The following is a 24,926-nucleotide window of genomic DNA, read 5'->3' as shown; positions in this document are numbered from 1 at the left end:
AATAACTTTGATTTCAAAGGCGTTTGTCACAGCCTAAAATTTCAAATACTTACGAGTTGTCGTGGCTAGATCATAGATTTTGATTTTTCATGAAATGCCACTTTAGAATTGATCACTTCATGATATGGTTAGGTTAGGTTTGACTTTTTCTTTTTTGACGTTTGACTTTTTCATAATGTGGACGTGTTTCGTAATGTAAACGATCAATTCATGAAATTATTGCCACATCATGAAATGATCAATTCTAAGATAGCCACGCAAGGTATACAGACATTTAAGAATTTTGATACAAACGCTTTGTTCATATTATTCTATTACAGCTGAAGTACTATTTAGCTGCAGGTTTTTTTTATATCAACAACTTATTACTCAAGAAGTGTTTTGGTCAAACACTTTGGCCACCACAGCCATCGATCCCGAACTATTCCTATCCATTATGACTACAAAATGACAGCACGTTCTCGTTGTATCGTTATCAAATATAAGGTTGATGGATTGATCCCTGATGGTTATTAGGTAAACGTGCCAAGTTTAGCATAATTTCAATTTAAATTTTAAGTATGGTTGATGGATGAAGTTGATATTGTTTTTCATTAAATATTCCGTGTATGTTTTATTATTTTATTAAATAGGGTAAAAACTATCATAAACGTCCACAAAAAGTATTAACAAAACATTATTTAGAGTTTTAAATTCATTTACTAAACAGCTATTCGTATTCACATTCATCACGTACAAAAAATAAAGGGGTGTAAATATATCTCTGAAAATGTAACAAGGTAACATAACGTGTGTCGATCTAGACGAGATCAGTCGAGCAGAGACAAGAGCGAGCGGGGCGGGGACCGAGACGGGCGTGGGAATGCTACGGGGGAGCGCGGCGGCGGCGCGCGCGCCGGCCACACAGCAGCCGCTGGAACGCGTGCCTGAACTCCGGGCTGAACACCGTGTAGATGACCGGGTTGAGCGTGGAGTTGAAGTAGCCCAGCCACAGCGAGAACGATGTCAGCACCGGGCTCACTTCGCAGTCGCCGCACGTCGGTATTAGGATGGCCAACACGAAGAACGGTAGCCAGCAGGCCACAAAAGCGCCCGTTATTATTGCAAGAGTTTTCGCTGCTTTCCTTTCTCGTTTCGAGTCGGCTGCCTCTTTAGGCTTTCGCCGCACCAGCGTGGGGTAGTAGGCGGCGGCGACAGCTCCGTAGCCGGTGGTTGGTGGGTCTTGCTCGAGGCCGTTTACACACGACTGCTTTTCTGGGCTCGTGTTATTTGATGATACATTAGTGAAACCGGTGGTTGTGGTTTCGGAAACAGTGGGCAGCGGCCGTCCTATTACGGCGACGACGGCGGCTGCGATTCCGCCGCTACCGCCGGCGGCAACGAGCGCCCCGCCCGCCGGCACAGGTGGCGGCCCAACGCCACCGCGGGCCGTGGCTCCTCGCCGTCTGCGTATTCTCTTTCTAGCTGTTTGATATATTCGCCAATACAGTATTAATATAACCAGTACTGGCACGTAGAACGAGGAGGCTGTTGCAAATATTTGATAGCCGACATCTTGACTAACGAGGCAACGTAGGTCTTCAGAAACCCGTCGGTTCCAGTCGGGGTCCTTCCAGCCCAGTAACGGTGCGATGCAGACCATAAAGCTGACGACCCACACACACGCGATCATGGCACCTACCCGCTTCGCAGTTCGTGCATGAATGTAATCTATATTTGTCACAGCCCAATACCTATGAACAAAACAGCATGTATGTAAATGAGGTGATTTAAATGTGAACAATGCAGTTTCGGGGCTAACTTAGAAACATTAGAAACGTAACAGATGTGGCAGTCTAAAAATAATTTATTTGGTTACCGTATTTTTTTACTTTTGGTGGTGGTTTGTTATGTTTATTTTAACGATGGGATGGCAGGATGGCACCCTCCCATCCCATCGTAGCCGGCTGTAAACGGCCAAGCCACATATATTTTGACTAAGGTTTGTAAGGCTTGTAGAGTCAGAAGCTTGGCTCTACAAGAGATCTGATAACTTTTTGACAGTGCGAGCCTTATGATTTCGTCTTGGCAACATTTTACATGAAAATGTTTTGGTGGGATTATTATTTCGTGGATAATTTGTTTTAATTAATGAGGATTTCCGAAAAGTAAAGCCTGATTCTATAAATTTTTAATTAATACAAATTGAAATATTTTTTTCTGTGATTGTTACGGCAAGAACTTGTCTCAAAATTGTATATGTATTATTTGAATTTGTGTTGAGTGTGTTGAAGTAATAATGTACTTACAAAGAGAGTGCCGCAAAATAAATAATAATCTGTGAAGTTACCTGTCGAGAGCAATAGCGACAAGATGCAATATGGAGGCGGTGCAACAGAGAACATCGCCCGACGTCCACATGTCGCAGAGCTCGGGGCCCAGCGTCCAGCGCTGAGCCACCTCGTACACTGCGCCCAGCGGCATGACCAGGCACGCCACCAGCAGGTCCGCCACCGCCAGCGAGAGGATCAGCTGGTTCGCCGCGCTGCGTAGGTGCCGCTCCAGCAGTATGGCGGCTATCACGAATACGTTACCTAAGCAGACAAATAACGGAATGTGGTGCAATTGTATTATAAAAGAAGTAAAGAAAAGTCGAGGAAATGCTACCTCCTTAGTACCTACCTACCCACATTTTAATAATAATTGTCATATACCTATTAACCTGTATGTATATTATGTCACTATTCAACCACATGTAAATCATCTAATCACTAACCAGGTAAGCATTAAAATTTAGACTATTTATTCATCCGCTTAACTTTAGTTCTTATGTAGTTAGGCGCTTAAAAGTTTTTAAAAATATATTGCAGAATATCAAATATCTAAAACTATATAATATTAGGTTTCGCCCCCGACTTCGTCTGCGTGGAGTTAGTAATTTGGGTAGCCTCTTTTTAATCCTATCTGCTTTTGATCGATTTCCCATACAAACTTCCACCCCCCTTGACGATTTCTGAGATAAAAACTACGCTGTCCTTCCCCGGGACTCAAACTATCTCTACTAAACTAAGTCGGTTCAGTGGTTTCAGCGTGAAGAGGTAACACACGGCGCGATTCGGGAAATGGATGGATGGATTAGAGATTAACGGGTAAAGGTACCTTATGGCGGTTGGCGCTTACGCTATTATTAACGCCGCTCCTATTATTATTGGATGGCGCTTACGTCGCATAGCGCCGCAAAAACTTGCGCTATGCGACGTAAGCGCCAGCCGTCATAAGGTACCTTTTGCCGTGGAATGTCACATATCTTTACTATTTCATATCTAGTGAACTCTAATTCATTTCCCGAATCGCGCCGACAGACAGACACACTTTCGCATTCATAATATTATATATAATATATGGGAACACCCAAATATTCCGAAATACGTTTTTCCGATTTTTATAACCACGATTTTTATAATCCCGATTTTTTATGTCCGAAATATCAAAATTACGATTTTTAAAATACGATTGAATAAAATCACGAATGTGCTTTTTCCGAAAACTTAAAATCCGATTGTCACTTGACCGAAAGCTTAAAGTTCCGATTTTACACTTTTCCGAAAATATTTTTATCCGAATTCCTAAATTCCGAAAAATCATTGTCCGATCGGAAATAAAATAATTCGGTATTCAGAAATTCGGTCTTGTGTAAGGTCGGAAAAATGAAATTCAGGATATTTATGCCTTCGTCTGCTTCGCCTGAGTGGAATTCGGTTTGTGTCAGTAAGCGGCTAATTCACCCCTAATTTATCTCCCTGTCCCCTGGAGGCGGAACTTAAAGAAAAGTTGACAGATGGATACGCTAGAGGATTGTAGTCCAGATATAATATTTTACAATAGGTACCTACCACCAAAGATAGATATAACTCCGTAATAGATGGATACAGTCTAAGGAAAAAACGTGCCTCGAAAATCACGAAAATTTGATTCTTGATCATATGTCGCTACTACCTTTTGCCTACTCTCGTATATAGGGCGTTGACGGTTTCGTTTGTTATTTAACAATTTTAACGCATATCAGTGAAAGAACATGGGTCAAAAAATTAAAAATAATTAATGCAAATAAAAAAAACATTTATCCATATTTAAATACATTCTATCGTATTTTTATAAATCTTCATTTTTAGTTTTAAAGTGTGTCGATATATGGCAGTGAATTTACTGTGGTTACAAAATTTACTATGACAGTACCGCCCTATAATATGATATCCTCTTTGCTACCACTAAATAAAACTACACTCCAAAATCAATATCTTTTTTGCCCTTTTTACAATTTTTGAAGTGATTTAAACGCCATTGAGTAGTAGGTGTATATCGAACGATACAGTACCATTTTTGTATTTTTACGTCCTTGACTGTACCTATCTAAATCGGGTACACTACATAATTCCGAAAAAAATTATTCCGAATTTTAGAATGTCGAATTTTATCATTCCGATTTTAAATGCTCGACCCATCAAAATTCCGACTGTCATAATTACGAATGATGAAAATCACGAAGATATATATTTCCGAAAACCCAAAAAGCCGAATTTTGTAAATTCCGAACTACATAATTCCGACTATAACAATTCCGATGGTGGCAAACACCGAATTTAACAATTACGATTTTTGAAATCACGAATTCCGAATTGCCATTATTCCGAAATTTTTAATTACGAACCACATAATTCCGATTATAAAAATTCTGACAGTGACAAACGCCGGATTTAACATTTACGATTTTCAAAATCACGAATTCGGAATTATTAACGTGATTCCTATTTTAAATATCCCAATTTTTAAATTTCCACTTTTCTAGCAACAGTTCGTTTTCTTGGGGGTCGCAATTCTAACCTAACCCACTTCTGGTAACAGTTCGTTTTCTTGGGGGTCGCAGTTCTAACCTAACCTAACCCACTTCTAGCAACAGTTCGGGTTCGCAGGTTCGCAGTTCTGTCTAATTTATTTATGCCGAATTTTTATGCCAAAAATATTTTATGCCGAATTTGACATGACGCGGCACGACAGGTACCCGTAATAATTACTAAAACGCTAGTCTTCATTTGAATATCACGGATTTAATTTTTCCGATCTTGTAAAAAACCGAATTTCTGAATACCGAATTATTTTATTTCCGAGCGGACAATGATTTTTCGGCATCTAGGAATTCGGAAAAAAATCCAAATCGGTCCTCCAGTCAAATCAGTCTAAGCATGACGCCGGCGGCGCGCAGCGTCTGCCCCTTTTTTTTGTTTTCGGAGTGGGAAATGCATCTGCGTAGCGTCTGCCCCTACGACTTGTTGATGGTCATAGCGAAGAAGACGCTCACGGGGACCTGTAGGCGCTTGAAGCGGAGCGGGAAGTTGCTCGGAATGAGGGGGATGCGCAGGATGAACACGCCTTCTCCGGCGCCACACTCCGTCAGGATCTGCGCCTACATATGTATTGCGTACGATGTCTTTGGGATCACAATCGAGACTCGCGCTGGCTTGCCATTTCAGCCGAAAGCGAAGCGACCTGCCTGGCTAGAGCGCCACTGAGTCTCTCACCGTGGTTTTTCTCAGACTCCTGAGACCGTGCCCCTTGTGGCCGCAATGCATTGCGAGACTTTCGCGAAAGATTAGATTTTTTTCGGGAAGGCATGGTAACGCGTATAAGTCCCAAATCGTTTGACATTTACTGAAAAATGTTTTATTTTTTAAAGTTCCCACCTTCGTGTAAGAGAAAAGGGCACGGCCGCTTCTCCATGCAAACGCAGTCTCCATTTTTTGGATAAAAACTACCCTATGTTCTTCCACGGGACTCAAACTGTCTCTATACCAAATTTTATCTAAATCGGTTTAGCGGTTTAAGCGTAAAGATAAATTAAAAAAAGTTTTTTCATATTTTTGTGTTTTCACTCGGGAATGGTGTCATTTTGATATCATAAATGAATTCGGCATACCCGATTTATACAGAAACGATACCTAACTTGGCCTAGTAGCTAAAATGATATAGTTATCAAGATAAAGTTTTTAACCCCTTTTTCACCACCATGGGGGATGAATTTTTAAAAACGCTGAAAGTAATTTTGCTTGCTTTTTAATTTAATAAAGTTTTGCAAAGTTTCAAGTTCCTAGCTTAAAATAAAATTTGCACCCCAAGACAAACTTTCATCCCCTTTTCAACCCCCTGAGGGGTTAAATTTCCAAAAACGTCAAAATTAGTTTTTTTGTAATCGTCTATCATACCTTTATAAGAAGTTTCAAAGCATTTGTAATGGATTCAAACTTTCAACCCCCTTTTAACACCGTTAGGGGACGAATTCTTGAAAACGCTGAAATCACTTTTCCTGTATTATAATAATATGCCCATTATACAAAGGTTCAAGTAACGCACTCGGAAAAAAAAATTGATCTCCATACAAATTTTCAACCTCTATTTCACCTCCTTAGGGGATGAATTTTCAAAAACGCTGAAATGAATTTTCTTGTATTTCAATAATATATCTTCTTACGAAGTTTCAAATTGCTAGCTTAAAATAAATCTTGAACCCCATACAAACTTTCATCCCCTTTTTAACCCCCTTAGGGGTAAAATTTCCCAAATTTTTATAGCCTATAACCTGGCCGTAAATTTTTTCGCCAGATTAGTATAGTTTGCATCAAAATCCGTTCAGCCGTTTTCATTTGATGCGCGTTCAAATAAACAGACAAACAGATAAACAGACAAACATATAAACAGACAAAAATTCTAAAAACTATTGGAATGTGTTCTGTTATTGATTCTAAGTATCCCCAGCCAATTTTTTTCGGATATCTTCCATGTACAGACTTTCGACCCTCTTCCGCTTTATTATATGTATAGATAATATATGGGAACACCCAAATATTCCGAAATACGTTTTTCCGATTTTTATAACCACGATTTTCATAATCCCGATTTTTTATAAGTCCGAAATATCAAAATTACGATTTTTAAAACACGATTGAATAAAATCCCGAATGTGCTTTTTCCGAAAACTTAAAATCCGATTGTCACTTGACTGAAAGCTTAAAGTTCCGATTTTACACTTTTCCGAAAATATTTTTATCCGAATTCCTAAATTCCGAAAAATCGTTGTCCGATCGGAAATAAAATAATTCGGTCTTGTGTAAGGTCGGAAAAATGAAATTCGGGATAAATAAAGACTCACGTTTTACTTTAGTAATTCGGTATTCAGAAATTTGGTTTTTTGTAAGATCGGAAAAATTAAATCCGTGGTATTCAAATGAAAACTCACGTTTTAGTAATTATTACGGGTGCCTGTCTTCAAGCATCATGTTAAATTCGGCATAAAATATTTTTGGCATAAAAATTCGGCATAAATAAATTAGTCAGAACTGCGACCCTGCGAACCAGAACTGTTGCTAGAAGTGGGTTAGGTTAGGTTAGAACTGCGACCCCCAAGAAAACGAACTGTTGCCAGAAGTGGGTTAGGTTAGGTTAGAACTGCGACCCCCAAGAAAACGAACTGTTGCCAGAAAAGTAGGTTAGGTTAGGTTAGAACTGCGACCCCCAAGAACACGAACTGTTGCCAGAAAAGTGGATTAGGTTAGGTTAGAACTGCGACCCTCAAGAAAACGAACTTTAACAATATATTCGGAATATCCTTTAATTAATAATAATATAATTATAAAATTGGGATATTTACAATAGGAATCACGTCAGTTCGGAATATCATGATTTTGAAAATCGTAAACGCTAAATACGGCGTTTGTCACTGTCGGAATTGTTATAATCGGAATTATGTGTTTCGGAATGTAAAATTTTGGAATAATGGCAATTCGGAATTTGTGATTTCAAAAATCGTAATTGTTAAATTCGGTGTTTGTCACCATCGGAATTGTAATAATCGGAATTATGTTGTTCGGAATGTACAAAATTCGGCTTTTTGGGTTTTCGGAAATAGAAATCTTCGTGATTTTCATTATTCGTAATTACGACAGTCGGAATTTTGATGGGTCGAGCATTTAAAAATCGGAATGATAAAACTCGACATTCTAAAATTCGGAATAAAAGTTTTCGGAATTATGTAGTGTACCCATAATATATGTATATAGTATGGAAGTATGGATTATCTGAATGAAAATTGTTTTCTTTATATCGAGATATTTTATTATACATTTATTTTGTATCGTTTGATTGTTACTTAAATTAAACAAAGAATTAGAAGTCTTACCTACTAATATTTTAAATCAAAAACATCTATTTTTAAATGGAAAATCCAACGCATACAATTGGGTACTTCAAAGAAAACAGTACAAAGCGATCAAAACAATGAATCTTGATTACCCGTGCCAAGCGATTAATGATTTTAGTTAAACATCCTTAATGGTAAGAAGCCAATTAGAATATAACGCGGCAATATGGGCTCCGCATGAGGCCAAATACAGCATCATGATAGAAAGGATACAAAATAAGTTTACTAGATACTTATACTGGAAACGGTATGGAGTGTATCCTTTCTATCCGCTGATGTAACCCACACTTTTTGTGATTGGCATGATCGGTTACGACAAATTAGAAACTCGCAGGAATCTGGCGCTTGCGTGCTACTTGCTTCGGGTTCTCCGCGGTAGTATCTGCAACCCGGACATTTTACAAATGTTAATTGTAATAAATTGAATTTTTAATTTATATTATTTAGTTAAGTAGTAATAAGGATTATTTTTAATTTAAGGTTAAGGCACTATTGTATTACCGTTACCTGTAAGGATAGTTGCTGTATTTAATAAATAAATAAAAAATTGTATAACAACAGATTATGAAATGTACATACCTACAACAGTAGCTAGAATGAGTAATCCGAGAACAACAGCCTTGGCGGCGGCGCGCACGAGCGCCGCAGTGGAGTCGAAGGGCGCGGACGAATCCCACCAACTGGCGTTCGAGATCTCGGTGGCGTTCCATTCGGGAGCCCATTCCGTCGAGTTCCACGAGTGGTTGCTGGACCCCGGTAGCCGGAGGTACAGAGCCTCCCACTCCAGCAGGTCGCCTCCGTCCGCGCCCCCCATGTCCCCTCACCGAGACACCGAGGCACCTGCTGAGAAATGTAACTACATTTGTAGGTGTAATAGGTATCACTATGCGTTTCGTTCTATTTCTTCTAATACGAGTGCTGCGAGAGACGCCGAAAATTGTCATGCATCTTGCGGCTGAATTGCGTGATATCAAAAACATGATCATGATACACTAATCCGTCACTCATTTTATCATGGAAAGTGACGTCACCCGCGTCAACGCCATAACAGCAATGCTGCTACAGTCGCCACGCCATCTGAATGTAACCTTTGCCAACAGTAATAGTGTAAGCTGTACGCAAAAAAAACCGCAAATCTATGTACAGTTTAGCCGTTTGGCACACGCATACTAGAGGTCAAAACTATTTTTTTGATCCGCAGTTACTAAAAAAAATTCCTTTCCCTTTGTAATATTGAAAATTTTTAAAAAAACAATGAAATTATTTTCAAAATTGCTTTCTTGGGGTTAGATATGAGGGTTTCACGTATCATTTGTTTGGTTGTGGTTATATTGTACAAAAAAAATCAGCCATATCGTATCAGGAGGAGCCCAAACTTGGTATGTTTAGAAAATAATTTTTGTTTTAATAAAAAAAAAATTCTGAAATGTAATGATGTGGTATATCTTTAGAATCGGTCCAAAAAGTCCTTTCATATGATACCACACACGTTAGGTTTCAAAATAAAATTCCCGTACAAAAAATTTTGACTCAGCACTACTTTTTTGACTTTGACTAAGGGAATTTTTTTTTAAGAACTGCGGGTCAAAATTTTTGTTTTGACCTCTAGTATGCGTGTGCCAAACGGCTAAAATGTACATCGATTTGCGGTTTTTCTTTGAAATTAGGCTCTCGCGGCTTCCACTATAATTTATGCAGATCGGCACAGAGCGCAGGGTTGCTCTTAAGTTTAGTAGTAGTTATTCTACTGATGCAAAAAAAAAAATGCTTGCGCTTCATTGAAGGTTACTTCCCTGAAACGCATAGGCATCTGTTTATAAACAACAATATACTTACAGTAACTGCATTGTATATATACCAAATCTGTTTATTTGTTTATAAAAATTTAAGCTCATACGAATCCAAAAAAGAATGTGAGAGATACCCGCTTCGCCGCAATTTAGATTTTATGCTACCTGAATCACACTTTGCATACTATAAGAAAAGCATCAACCATATCGCAATTAAAATTTATAATGGTCTTGACATAAAAATTAAGGATTCCAGTAATGTTAAGGAGTTCAGTGCAAATCTTAAGACATACTTAATAAGTAGACCATTTTATAACCTAGACGAATATTTTGGCAAGATATTTGATTAACAAAGACTGACAATTACACTCATTTTATTTTATTTTTTATTGTTTTAGACTATTATTATTACTATTTGTAGAATATCATGACGAATTAATCTGTATAATTATTCATTATTATTGTATAGGTAATCGAAATGACCTCATCAATTTTAATTTATTGGGTATCTATATTTTTGACATGTATAAAATTAATTACTTATATACATTCAAATTGGTTTGATACTGTGTATCCACTACTGCATGGATTTGTCCTTATTAGCAATAAAGATATTGAGTATTGAGTGTATTTGTAGTGTAAATAAGGTTTTGGGTTTGAAAAACGGGTACAAATAAGTACATTTTTTTTATTTTGTATGTATATTAATGTACCAATGTACCAAAACAACTTCAATTATATTTTAACATGAATACGTATAGCTTAATTATTTTGTGTAGATGTGTACTTACTGCTTGTGTTGTATTTTCGAAGCAGGAGGCTCAATGCTCGGTCCACCATTGTTATTTCTAATTTATGTATTGCTTCCGTTCCAATCTGTAAAAGAGGTTTTATTTTTAAAATGAATCAGTTTGTGTAGTCCAATCATTATCATTAAAAACTCGGTGTGCTCAATAAAGCACGGCGATACTTTACTCTGGGGCAAAGACTGCTGTTATATAAATCGCAAGTCAGACCCCATATGGAGTACTGCTATCACCTTTGGGCAGGAGCACCTGGATGCCAGCTTGGACCGTTCGACTCGGTCCAAAGGCGCGCTGTACGAATTGTCGACGATCCCAAACTCACAAGCGGTATTGAACCTTTAAGTCTAAGGAGAGACTTTGCCTCCTTGTGTGTGTTCTACCGCTTGTACAATGGGCTGTGCTCTAAAGAATTGTTTGACATGATGCCAACGGCCGCTTTCTATCACCGCACCGCTCGCCATCGGCAGGGCGTTCATCCTCATCTAGCATATAAATGGTCGCGTACTGTGCGGTTTAAGAGGAATTTCCTCCCGCGTACGCTTCGGCTGTGGAAAGAGCTCCCTGCCGAGGTTTTCCCGAGGGGCTACAGTATGGGGTTCTTCAAAAAAGGAGTGTACAGGTTTTTAAAGGGTCGGCAACGCGCATGTAATACCTCTGGTGTTGCAGGCGTCCACAGGCTACGGTGACTGCTTACCATCAGGCGGGCCGTATGCTTGTTTGCCACCGTCGTGGTATAAAAAAGAAATGGGCGTCGTTATAAAACATTTTTTAAATAGGATATTTTTTTAGTTTATACAATCTTTTATATTACCTACGTCCCACAGTACGTGGCAAAAGGCAGCAACCTTAGCACAATGCCAATTGGGGACTTCACACACACCAATTAAAGTCAATCTGTGTAAGAATGTCCTATAATATTTATTTATTTATTTAATATTTTAAATATTGAATTTGTTATTTGAAAACACTCAAAAGCTAATCTTACCAGCAATAAACCTATTAGATAGATCGTTTTTGGTCATCGTTAGCCTCTGGTGTGAAAATTAAATCGAATCATAACTTTACAATTTAATACCCATCGGGCTACCGCGAAAACTCAGGCAAACTTATTATTTTAAAAATGGACCCTAGTTTTATATAAGCATTGCTAAATTAGTTACAGCTTTAAAATTAGTTTAACTAATACGTATTAGTAGGATGCAGTCGCGTATCAGAAGGAGAATGTAAAAAAACTACAGTACTGGCAAATAATCTATCATATTTTTTCAGATACATTTGCATATTTTTTTTTGTAATTTCTCAAAAACGGCTTTAGCGATTTCGATGAATTTTTTGGGTGGGAACACTTTTATAAAGCATTGCTTAATATAGTTACAACTTTAAAATTTGTTTAACTAACGCATCAGTAGGATGCAGTCGCATATCAGAAGGACAATCATGTAAAAAACTACAGTAGCGGCAAATAATCTAATCATATTTTTTCAGATACATTTGCATATTTATTTTGGTAATTTCTCAAAAACGTCTAGCGATTTCGATGAATTTTACAATATAGGGGTGTATGAAACTGACAATTTCAACAAACTAGGGTACATTTTTAAAATAATAAGTATGCCTGAGTTTTCGCGGTAGTCCGGTGGGTATTAAATTGTAAAGTTATGATTCGATTTAATTTTCAAACCAGAGGCTAACGATGGCCAAATTTTGGAAGGAATTGTTTGCATTTTGCCTATATAGACTACCAGTCAGAAAATTGGCATAATTAAGTCAGAATGTTTACAATTTACGAGTACATCTCGTCGTAGTTTTGAAGAAACATGTTTTTGCATCACGGCTGAATGGGTTTCATCTGGTGATCGTATTTGGCACAGATCCCGCAATGACTGCTAAGTCGACTTTTGCCCCAATATTTTCCGCAAAAAGCACAAAAATCAGCACATCAATCCTAAAATAATACCTATTTTTTTGATTGGAAAAGTAAGAGCACAACGGACTTTACGACTAGAAACCGATTCTGTGATTCTTGAACTTTATGGGTACAATTCTTGATTTAAGAGTTATATTACAATTATATAACGAAGTTCACTTTAGGTTTACACCATGTGAATACAACTTTATATGAAATACACAGTATAATGACCCTAGGGGTGTATAAGTTATAAATATTTATCCATTTGCCATATTGATCTCGCAAAGCAAAACGACAATTTTATAGACATGCATTGATCCGGAACTTGCGCGCAATCAGCTCATCCCGCATGTTTTCTTCCGAGAGCTATGGCTATGGCCCATTTACCACCGCCGCCGCCGCTCCGTGCTATTTAAGACGAGTCATCAATATAGGGAGCCTGACAGATTGCCTTTTTGATTTATTTTATTTACAGTAATCCGATAGTCTTAGCCCTACTAGGAAATTAAGTTAAACACAAAAGTCCGTTAATGAATATTTGTTTTATTAATTAATTTTTAAACGATTAACAAAAGGAGGAGATTTTCAATTCGACAGTATTTTTTGTAAGTTTATTACCTCAGTAGGTACCTCCGTAATTTCCGAACCGATTTGGAAAATTATTGGTTCTGTTTTAGTCAAAATCCGGTTCTGATGATGATGATGATCCATGAAGAATTGAGAGAACTCCTTATCCTTCATAAAAAAAGATAACCGACTTCAAAATGTATAAAATGAAACATTTTTAATGCGCTAGCAACTGATATTTTTGAAGTCGGTGCGGTTTTTAGATTATTGTAAATTGACTATGCATGCGTAACAATTACATGGTAGGTAAATTCTTTCTTTCATTATAAAAATTCATATTTAAATAAGGTAACCACTGATCTGTTTTTAATGGAATACTGAACAATACATCAATTTAGTATGGATAGGCAACTCGCAGCTCAATAACGATTTAGGCACATTAAAACTACGCTGGATTATTTTCAATGTTTAGGTAACATACAATTATTTACTACAAATATTTTATGTATATTTTGTTTTAGGAAAATGATAAAATAGTTCCTTAAGTCATTAGCCTAGACAGCTTTAGCCAAATATATCAGAACACGTCTTTGTTAACATAGTAATACCTAAAGTAAGGACGCTGAGCATAAATTCATACATTACAGCAGTAATATGATACGCGCCCGCGCATGTGGTAGAGACAGAAATAGGCGTGAAGTTCTTCGTGCTTACCGTCCTTACTTTAGATGTGTACATATATTATGACTACAAATATTATGACTATAGATGATTTAATCTATCAGATGCTGACTGTATACATATAGGTATTGTTATAGAATTCATATTACAAACATAGTGTTAATAGAATTGAGCATTTATGGATTTAGTTTTACGAATTTTAGGTAGGTACCAGAATTTCGCGGTACATTAATTAATACATGTACGTAGAATCAATGACATGTATAATCAAAACAGAAACACATCAACGAACTGTTACCTAACTAGATAATAAACAGCTACGTAAGTAATTTATTATCCCGGTAACTACTGGGTTTGCGGTCGTAAATCTAGCTGGATAGACCGCGATATTAGCGAGGCCGTGTGCGGATGACTGCTCGGCTCGAACGATTCACTCTCCTGACTGGGTGCTTGTGACGGAAGCTATGAGATTAAGCTATTATAACTATTACATTAAAATTAAAATAAGTTACCCTCTACGTACAAAATTACATAATCTTATCGATTATTTATTTATAATATAACACCCCTCTTTTTGCGTAGGGAGTTAAAATAATTCATTAAACCGAGTGGCGGTGGTGGCGGTAAAGCGAGTAGCGATCTACTATTTTCTCTCGCGCAAGAAATGTACATGTAAATCTTTATTATTTACACGACGGTAAGTATCTGGAGATGTTTATTAACATTGCATGTACCTACGACAATAATAAACTAGTACTGTAGGGCTAACAGTAAGTACTTATAAGATCTACTCAACATTAAATAACTTATCATAATTGCAAAATTAATTGCTTCTATTAAAAATAAATTTAATCACGCGAAATCGAGAAAAATTTATTATGAACTAATGATGCAGCCCTAATAATGAATTTAGTACGCGGCAAACGTGCCATCGCAGCAGTTTGTTTATGAGTAGGTACACCCAAATGGCACCTTTTATATAATGTCACATCTCGTTAGAGCGAAAAAATCACAAAGGTGAAGCTTAGGTACCTACGGAAGTGCTCGCCGCGTGGTATTTTTGATTATAATCGGAGGGGAATATATTTTATATTACATAAAGCTCAATGAAATGAAACTGAATTATCATGGGCGTTGTCATATAAAGGCAGGAGGTAATTTTTGATTTAGTACAATAGTTGTCCCACTTATAAAGAATAAGACGGGAGATTTGTCTGACAGAAACCACTACAGACCTAAATCGTTAGCCACCATTGTTGCCAAAGTACTGGACGGCTGCTTGATGGTCTTTTAACTAAGCACCTGAAGCTCCACGTTGCTCAGTTTGCTTTCAATCCTGGGCTATCGACGGAAACGGCTGTGTTGTGCCTCAAGCGCGCCGTTCGGTACTACACGGATAGAATAACTTTTAAGAAAACAAAACCGACTTTAATGGGGGATGCCGTTGAGAGGTTACTTATTGTTGATGGTGCACTCCAGACAATGAAATGAAAAAGACAGCACCGTTTGCCTAACTAAAAGGAGGTAAAACCACCCACTTTTCTAGTAGCATTTCGTTTCTGTAAGGGTCACAGTTCTAACCTAACCTAACCCAATATTCTGATAGCATTTCGTTTCTGTAAGGGTCACAGTTCCAACCTAACCTAACCCACTTTTCTGATAGCAGTTCGGTTCAGTGAGGATCGCAGTTCAAAAAAGTTCCACTTCATCACATGTCACTTTTTTATGTAAATGCTGGATTTGTTGATGAAAATACAAAAATCACTATATGTATGCCTTTCACATTTGAGGAGATCCCTCGGTTCCCTATGGATCCCATCATCAGAACTCGAGCTTGACGAAAATGTGTCTTTAAAACTTAACTTGCTTAACAAACATAAAAACGAAGACAAATCGCCAAACGTGAACTATGCGTCATTAAAGAGTTCCATTCTGATATTTCTGATCATCATCAGCAGCTCCACTTCATCAAATGTCACTTTTTTGAATGGAAATGCTGGGTTTGTTGATGAAAATACAAAAATCACTATATGTATGCCTTTCACATTTGAGGAGTTCCCTCGATTCCTCATGGATCCCATCATCAGAACTCGAACTTAACAAAAATGCGTCTTGAAAACCCAACTTGCTTAACAAACATAACTAAGAGGACAAATCGCCAAACGTGAACGATGCGTCATTGAAGAGTTCCGTTCTGATCATCATCAGCACATCCACTTCATCAAATGTCACTTTTTAAAATGTAAATGCTTGATTTGTTGATGAAAATATTAAAATCACTATATGTATGCCTTTAACATTTGAGGAGTTCCCTCGATTCCTCATGGATCTCATCATCAGAACTGCGTTTTGACAAAAACGGGACCAATCTGTATGTATATATTTACAATCAAAAAAATAATTTTTAAAATCGGTCCAGAAATGACGGAGTTATGGAGTAACAAACATAAAAAAAAAAAAAACACAACCGAATTGAGAACCTCCTCCTTTTGAAATCTTGAAGTCGGTTAAAAACGCCGGTCTATGCGTGTTTCTTAGATCTAACGCAAGCTTTTGATATGGTCGCGTATCTATCTAGTATCATAACACGATATAGATCTTCTATTTGTCAATTTGTTGAACAAATGGCTATAATAGAGACTTAAGATTACTCATACTTCAGGGCCAGAGTAGCCGATGAACATTCTGCTGCAAAAAAGACGAGTCTACGAGTCTTGTAAGCATTGTGACATTGTGAGCAAGGATAGAGTCTTTGTTATCCCACCTTTATCTTCATCTTTAGCTTTTCTGAGTCGTAGATTCAACTAAAAGTATCTCTCCAAGTATGCAAATACTTTAGTGGCAGAACGATAAGGTGCTTTTGTCGATATCTTTACCTATGTACCTAAATGTCAAATATATAGAGTCAAATTCAGTATTCCAGGATATCTAGAATTACTTACTCGGTAACGAGATATCGTTTTAGGTTTTCACGTTTAGGCAGAACAAATACAGATACAATTTTTAAAACATTTCTAAATAGTTTAATTTAGAAAAATATGATATTGTACCTACCTAATATACATATACTAATGAAACTTCACGAATTATAGCTGTAAATTTATTCGTTTAAAAAATTAAATCAGGCGACAAGGCCCATACGTATTCCAAATACAGAATATAGTCTGTTTTGTATTCCGTAGACTAAAATGACATTTCATGTGTTACTAGTTTTTTACGTCTTATATTTATATTTATAAGACGTAAAAAACTGCATTTTATAAACTTAAAAACTAAACACTATTTGGCGACAAAACGGCAAACAAAACAAAATATACCTACGTGTCTACGTAAAACACGCATTTAATTTTAGCAAACTTATACAAAGAACAGAATTTAGTAAATTGTTCTTGGGAAATGCCTTGGTGGCAACTTAGTAAACTTCTTACCTGTACAACTTTCGGAGAACTTGTAAAGTTCGTTGATAGTTTTTACATTATTTTCATAAAATTAATTTAATATTTATTTATACTTACTACACTATTCAATGTCCAGAACGATGTTTCTTTCAAGTAATAGAAAATGAGAATTTTAAACCATGTTTTTACAGTTGTTCCATATTATACCTAACTGAAACTGGATTCCTTTTACGTTCTATTCTATTTAATTAAATAAGATTGAGGCAACGTGATTGCATAAACCAACCAAGTGCGAGTCGAACTCTCTGAAATGAAATGTCTTTAAAAAACCCGTAGGGGTAAGATCAAAAATTAGGTAATTAAGTCCGACTCACTCTTGACTGCACATTTATAGGTTTTCCTGTAATCTATAGGTAAAGAACTATTTTTAACCGACTTCAAGATTTCAAAGGAGGAGGTTCTCAATTCGGTTGTGTTTTTTATTTTTGGTTGTAAGTATATACCTACAGATTGGTCCAGTTTTTGTCAAAAAGCAGTTCTGATGATGGGATCCATGAGGAATCGAGGGAACTCCTCAAATTGTCAAAGGCATACATATAGTGATTTTAGTATTTTCATCAACAAATCAAATACTTACATTTAAAAAAGTGACGATTTGTTCTCTTCCTTATGGACCAAAGATAGATATAACTCCGTAATAGATGGAACCAGTCTAAGGAAAAAACGTGCCTCGAAAATCAAGAAAATTTGACTCTCGATCAGAGGGCGCTACTAGCTTTGGCCTACTGTCGTATAGATGGCGTTGACGGTTTCGTTTGTTATTTAACAATTTTTACGCATATCAGTGAAAGAACATGGGTCAAAATCATAAAAATAATTAATGCAAATAAAAAAATCATTTATCCATATTTAAATACTTTTTATCGTATTTTTATAAATCTTCATTTTTAGTTTTAAAGTGTGTCGATAGAGAGCAGTGAATTTACTGTGGTTACAAAATTTACTATGACAGTACCGCTCTAGTATAAGTTACTCTATGTTATGGACCCAGACCCAAACTTGGACCCGGACTCGGACCCGGACCCGGGTCTGGACATGGACCCCAACTCGGACCTGGACCCGGACCGAACTCTGACCGAAACTTGGACCCGGACAGCCGGACACGGACCCGGACTCGGATCCGGACCCAGCCCCGGACCCGGAAATGCTACTAGAAAAGTGGGTTAGGTGGGTGGGTGGCTTTTGAACTACGATTCTCACAGAACAGAACTGCTATCAGAAAAGTAGGTTAGGTTAGGTTAGAGCTGTGACCCTTACAGAAACGAAATGCTATCAGAAAAGTAGGTTAGGTTAGGTTAGAACTGCGACCCTTACTAAAACGAAATGCTACTAGAAAAGTGGGTGGTTTTACCTCCTTTTCTACATAATTAGGCAAAAGATCTTTTTTATTTCATTGTCTGGAATCTAAGAGTGCACCATCAACAATAAGTGAACTTTCAGCGGCATCCCCCATTGAAGTCGGTTTTTTTTCTTAAAAATTATATGTATTTTTTTTTCAAATTTTAGACCCACTAGTTTCGGAGACAATGGGGAGAATGGTAATTTTAGGCCTATTTTCTGGAATAACTTCTAAACTATGTATCCAAAAATTATAAAAAAAAAATATTTGACATTCTCACAATAAGCTGTTTCATTAGATATGTAACACGATATAATTTGAAAAACTATTTTTTAATTTTCTCATTTATCCCTTAAAAGTGGCCCCCATGTGTAAAATTCATTTGTTTATGTTACATGTCAGTCTTTGCGTCACAAACTTACATACGTATACCAAATTTCAACTTAATTGGTCCAGTAGTTTCGGAAAAAATAGGCCGTGACAGACGGACTGACAGACAGACAGACAGACGAGTGATCCTAAGAGGGTTCCGTTTTTTCCTGTTGAGGTACGGAACCCTAAAAATTAAAAGAATTTAACATTTAAAAAAAATATTTTAATGATAATTTAACTACTTCGTACCTACCTTCTCTTTGAAACGTAATTGCTATGCTCGCGTGGAATTCAAGGGATTGGATTCAATGGATATATCGAGGTGTAGGATCTTTCATGTTTTACGTGATGTCGATTTTTGAAACATTATTTAAAGAGAATAACGATACTAGTATGAGTACACGCCTCTTAAGATACTGACAACAAGGTCGTGTAAATATATTTTATAAACGTTGGCTTGTAAAGATGTTTGCGAGCTCGACCGTACAGTCAGTTAAAAGGGCCGGTTTGTAGTGATGACATATTTTTTACTCTCATATTACATATCATTCATTCATAATACTTCATTCATATCATAATACTTTACATTTTGCATAATTATCTCGTACCATAAGAGCTTTCTTTTCTCAAGACTAGACGTTCAATTTAGAGTCACCTAACCGTTACATGAGGCTTCATTGAAGGAAATGCAATCCGAGAAGCGCTCCCTATCCGCTTGGTTATCGTATCTCATGAAAGGGTTCTGTTCAGTCGCACACAATAGCAAGATCGATCGGTAACATACCTTAAAGTAGGTAATGATTAGTAGGCTTTTATTGGTCTTTCATCTTTTGATCTTCTGCGCAATAATGCACTATAGCTTCTAAAGTTTAATCTAGGAATACTTCTTTTTTTTTCAAACTTTCAGCATCGCAAAGTCAAGAGAAATGTATTTTCTATACGAAAAAGATCCATATAATATGTATCTAGGTATGTGTTTAGCAATATGTTAGGTTATTACCGCATCGTGGCTTCTTGGACGGCTATTGTTTACACTTCGACTAGAGTCAACAATTTCGATTGAATTTTCGTTGCCATCGTAATATCGGAGCCGGCTACGATGTGATATCATAGATGTGAACGCTTAGAGCAGTCACGTCCCCGCAACGTCTTGGAAGCTTAGGTCAGCTTGGAGTTAGCACATTGGCAGTAGTGTAAATATAGGTACTTTAGCGTCGTCGTCGTGTTTCTATTACCTCTTTTTAATGCTTGCTTTGTGTTGTTAAAATATTTCTTAAAGCTCGCCAAAAGAAGATTACTCGTTTTACTTACGCAAAAAGCTAAATTACTCCCACATGACGTACAGTAACCAATGCTATTGGTTTATTTTTTATTTTTATTACTCTATATTAAAATCTTACATTAAATCTAACTGAAAAGTGCCGTAAACCCTATCAAGTTTGTATCGACACTACACTCGTGGATACATTTTACATTAAACATTGTACTGTACAAATACATTTCGAATTGCTTTTACTACGACGGAAATGATGCTTCGTCTTCAATTTATTCATCAGGGTAAGACATTTTATAAATAAAATGAAATTTTAAGAATTTAAAATGCAATTAAACTACCTACTGAAGTTACTGAAAACAGCTAAAAGTGATCATAAAGTTCATTCGATTGTAAGATTGCGTAAACAGTTTGAAAATTCATAGCTTTTACCTTATCTATCACTACCTAAAACCATTTTTAACTCTGATTTTTAAAAAGTTGCTGCAGATAACCTGTACATGTACGCCATACAGACAACTGCACTTCGATTATTTGCCGCTTTGCACGACCATTTAAAAGCGGATCTGAAACGACTTTGAAACAAAGGACCAGTTGCCAAACAATATCATAAATGTATTTACGCCATGTAATGTCCCCTAGAGCCCCTGCCCGATGGACAAATGACATTACCAGCCGTTTCAACAGTAAATGACAAATACGAGACAAACAATCCATTGTACTGAGCACAATAAACGTAAATCTTGAATGAGGCGTCCTCCCTGCTGTTTTAGCTTCAATCTTAACTAGATGAACTTTGGTATGCCTATACGTTTATAATTATAACGTACTTAAGTAAATAAATTACAAAACACTCACTTAAAACATAATTATATTTGTATCCTACAATAAGTACAAACAAGGTATAAGGGGGCACCAGCTATTAGGGGGTATTACTGCAATGTTCTGCCGCCAGAGTGCAGCACTAGCACTTATCGCAAATCATAGAGTTACTTATACATACTGTGCCTTTAACAGGTTTTTGACAAGGTTACAGAGATAATAAAATAGAGCTAAAATATGACATTGATGAATCAAGGCGGTTCGTTTGTATAGAGGACCTACCGGGAAACGGGAATCCGAAATTTCGCTATCTGCCTCTTTATCGCTCGAATATGCAAGAGTGACAGAGATGTTACATAACGAAATTTCGATTTTCTTATTTCGCGATAGACCCTCAGATTGTGGTAGTGGCGCCACCTACGCAGTTTCGCGTAATATTCCCTATTTAGTTTTTAACTTAAAGTGTTTTTATCATGTTTTATATTTAAACTGATTTAAACTTGCAGATGTGAACCAGGCACCAGCAAAATTTTTGAAGAAGTGTAGTTTTTATATTTCCTGTTGCCAAACTGAAACAGGATACTTGACATCAAAAAATAATCTATGGTGAAGAAAATTAAATAAAGTAACAGAAAACTTTAATGTTTTATTAAAATTAAACAAAAAATATATGCGTAAACTGAAATAGATATAAACTTGATTTGTAGGTACTTGAATAATAATTATAGCATGTATGTAATTTCCTTTAAATAGGAATCATCTCTGTGTAGGTTCGTATAAACAATAGGTAATTTTAGGTCTTGGTAAGTAGTATAGCCAATACAGTATAGGTCTTATCTTATCATAATTATTTGAGAACTCATACATACGATGAAGATCAAGATTCAAGAAAATAGGCAAAAAATTACCATTCCCCCCCCTTTATCTCCGAAACTACTGGGTCTAAAATTTTGAAAAAAATACACAAAATAGTTCTTTACCTATAGATTACAGGAAAACCTTTTAGAAATGTGCAGTCAAGCGTGTGTTGGACTTAATTACTTACTCCGTTGACCACGAACGCTGTAAAGAGTTCGAAACGTCGGGATGTATTATAAATTCAATATACGCGATATAATCCGTTTTCATAGTTTTATTTCATGAGTAACTATCGCGGTAACCGAAGACAATATTAATTACTTAAGTTTTTGATCCGACCCCCACGGGTTTTTAAAGACATTTCACTCACGTTTCACATAAAAAATACATTGTTTAAATTGTGTAATGTACGAAACCCTTGGAACGCGAGTCCGACTCGCACTTGGCCGGTTTTTTATGTGAAACGTGAGTGAAATGTCTAAATAATCCGTAGGGGTCAGATCAAAAACTAAGTACTTAAGTCCGACTCACGCTTGACTGCACATTTCTAATAGGTTTTTCTGTGATCTATAGGTAAAGAACTATTTTCTGTATTTTTTTCAAAATTTTAGACCTAGTAGTTTCGGTAAACGAGTAATTTGTTTAATTTTTTTTTACAATTTTTGAGCATTCATAGAATGTGTGGAGATTATACTACTCTTTGGTGTGGAGCGAGCATTACTTGACGTGTAGGTGTGGGGTTCAACAAAAATATCGCTTGTCAATAAGGTCTTCGCACTGTTAAAATTCAATGAGGGCTAACGCGTATGAATTCACCGCTAGGGGCGCTAGTGTAGATGGTGGTCTTTTCCATAGTTCGAAATGTCAAATGTCACTTGTCACTTCAATGACTGACAGCTGTTCTTTAGTCTTTTGGACCACCATCAACAGAGGCGCCAACTGGTGAGCAAAAAAAACGATAGCCCTCATTAACAATAGCCTTTATCGACCATCAGCAGTGTAGTCCCTTTTTGATTGATGGAAATTGTCACGTATAGTTCATCTATCGCTTACAAGATGTCGCTAATTTCTGTAAACGTATGTACGTACTAAAAAAAAATCTTTACTCTTATGTTACAAATTCCCCTTTTGCACGTCAAAAACTCCAAGATGGTGCCCAAGCCTATAGACAAAAAAGTCTAGTAAACAAATCATTGCATGTTAAAATTTGACATTAGCAATCCACAGTTAGGTGACAACGAAACCAAACCGAACCACGCCGAGTTCAGAGCTATTTTAAACCGTACAGTAATCATAAAACAATTGATTTTTGTTGAATTATTTTTTCAATTAATGAGTTTTGATTGTACCAAATACTATCCGCAGTTGATGAACAAATGATTCATTCAACTGTAGTTGAACTGATGTGGAAGCCAAAACTGACAGTTGTACATCTCGAATAGGGCCCCTGGGCACAGGCCTCCTCTCATATGCAAGAGGACCATAGTACCATATTACCTATGTTAAAAAAACATTCAAATACAAGGTTTTGCTTGCCGTACGAACACAAACTTCCTCCCCGCTATATTAGGTACTTAATTACCTATTTCAATAAAACGGCAATCCTATTGGACACGCGACTGTTCAATTACAGGAATATGCGCTTATTAGTTACACAGGTTACAAAAAATACTGGATGTTTCCGTTCGAAATATTATAATGAACTCAATATTGGTGCGTAGGTTTGCAAAAAGGCAAAAAGTAATAAAACAAAAATCTAAGTACCTAAAGTCAGTTCTGCGATATTAAATACCCGTGAGATTATGCGTGAATTCTGTGCCGCAGACAGCGAGCCGCGACAGAGTATGTATTAAAAGGCCTGTTGAGCAGCAAAAACCTATGTTAAAAAAAACATTCAAATACATGTTTTTACTTGCCGTACGAACACAAACTTCCTCCCCGCTATATTAGGTACTTAATTACCTATTTCAAAAAAACGGCAATCCTATTGGACACGCGACTGTTCAATTACATGAATATGCGCTTATTAGTTACACAGGTTACAAAAAATACTGGATGTTTCCGTTCTAAATACTATAATGAACTCAATATTGGTGCGTAGGTTTGCAAGAAGGCAAAAAGTAATAAAACAAAAATCTAAGTACCTAAAGTCAGTTCTGCGATATTAAATACCCGTGAGATTATGCGTGAATTCTGTGCCGCAGACAGCAAGCCGCGACAGAGTATGTATTAAAAGGCCTGTTGAGCAGCAAAAGATCCGATTTAAAAACCAATAAAATCCGAATAGTAATAGTGAGTGAGATTCAATATAAGTAACACATCGAAGCGATAGTCGCCTGTTAAATACAGAACACATTTGCTCGATATTTCCAATAAAACCTAATAAACCACTGAAAGGGTTTTTATATTTCAACGCGATTACAATGGAATAAAATCTGTCCAATTCGTGGCGTTAGCTGCGGTTTAATACCTACTACTGTTGATATTTAATAATTCTACAAATTGCTGGAAATTTTACTAACCTTGTGATTTATAGGGACACTATTAGATTTGATATATGCTTCTTATGACCCCTTATAACTACAGCTATTTCTGAAACTTAACTTTAAGATTTCATTAATGGTCTAATTACAATGAAAAAAAAAAAAAAACAATTTTCATCAAAAATACGTTTTTGTCTGTGACGACTATGAGCTAAGAATATATGTAAGCTCTTATTGAAATGGGTTTTATTCACGTCTATATATAAGTTTCAGTGTGCCATTAATCTCGGTGGATACCCGCTGGGCTTTTATGGTGGTAATTTAAGCCATCGGTTGTTCGT

At 36.6% G+C, this 24,926-nt stretch overlaps 2 protein-coding genes across 3 annotated transcripts in view; one reads left to right on the top strand and one right to left on the bottom strand.

The window, feature by feature from the left end:
* The window catches only part of LOC134742439 (speract receptor-like), a 347,982-nt gene that overhangs the window by 94,315 nt on the left and 228,741 nt on the right, over positions 1 to 24,926 (top strand). The window lies entirely within an intron of this gene.
* LOC134742478 (5-hydroxytryptamine receptor) overlaps positions 683 to 24,926 on the bottom strand; it is a 54,937-nt gene continuing 30,693 nt past the window's right edge. The window contains exons 2-5 of one of the 2 annotated variants that reach the window (XM_063675676.1): positions 10,809 to 10,893; positions 8,807 to 9,070; positions 2,330 to 2,573; positions 683 to 1,733 (exon numbers count right to left, since the gene is read on the bottom strand). In XM_063675676.1, the coding sequence (XP_063531746.1) occupies positions 866 to 1,733; positions 2,330 to 2,573; positions 8,807 to 9,041 (1,347 nt within the window). In that variant the 5' untranslated portion in view covers positions 9,042 to 9,070; positions 10,809 to 10,893 and the 3' untranslated portion in view covers positions 683 to 865. The remainder of the gene's footprint in view (positions 1,734 to 2,329; positions 2,574 to 8,806; positions 9,071 to 10,808; positions 10,894 to 24,926) is intronic. The other variant, XM_063675677.1, reaches the window with a different exon arrangement.

This window comes from Cydia strobilella, chromosome 6 (assembly GCF_947568885.1).
Source record: "Cydia strobilella chromosome 6, ilCydStro3.1, whole genome shotgun sequence".
NCBI classification, from domain to species: Eukaryota; Metazoa; Arthropoda; class Insecta; order Lepidoptera; family Tortricidae; genus Cydia; species Cydia strobilella.
The sequence above is the reverse complement of the archived record's forward strand: the minus strand, read 5'-3'. Positions and strand labels throughout refer to the sequence as shown.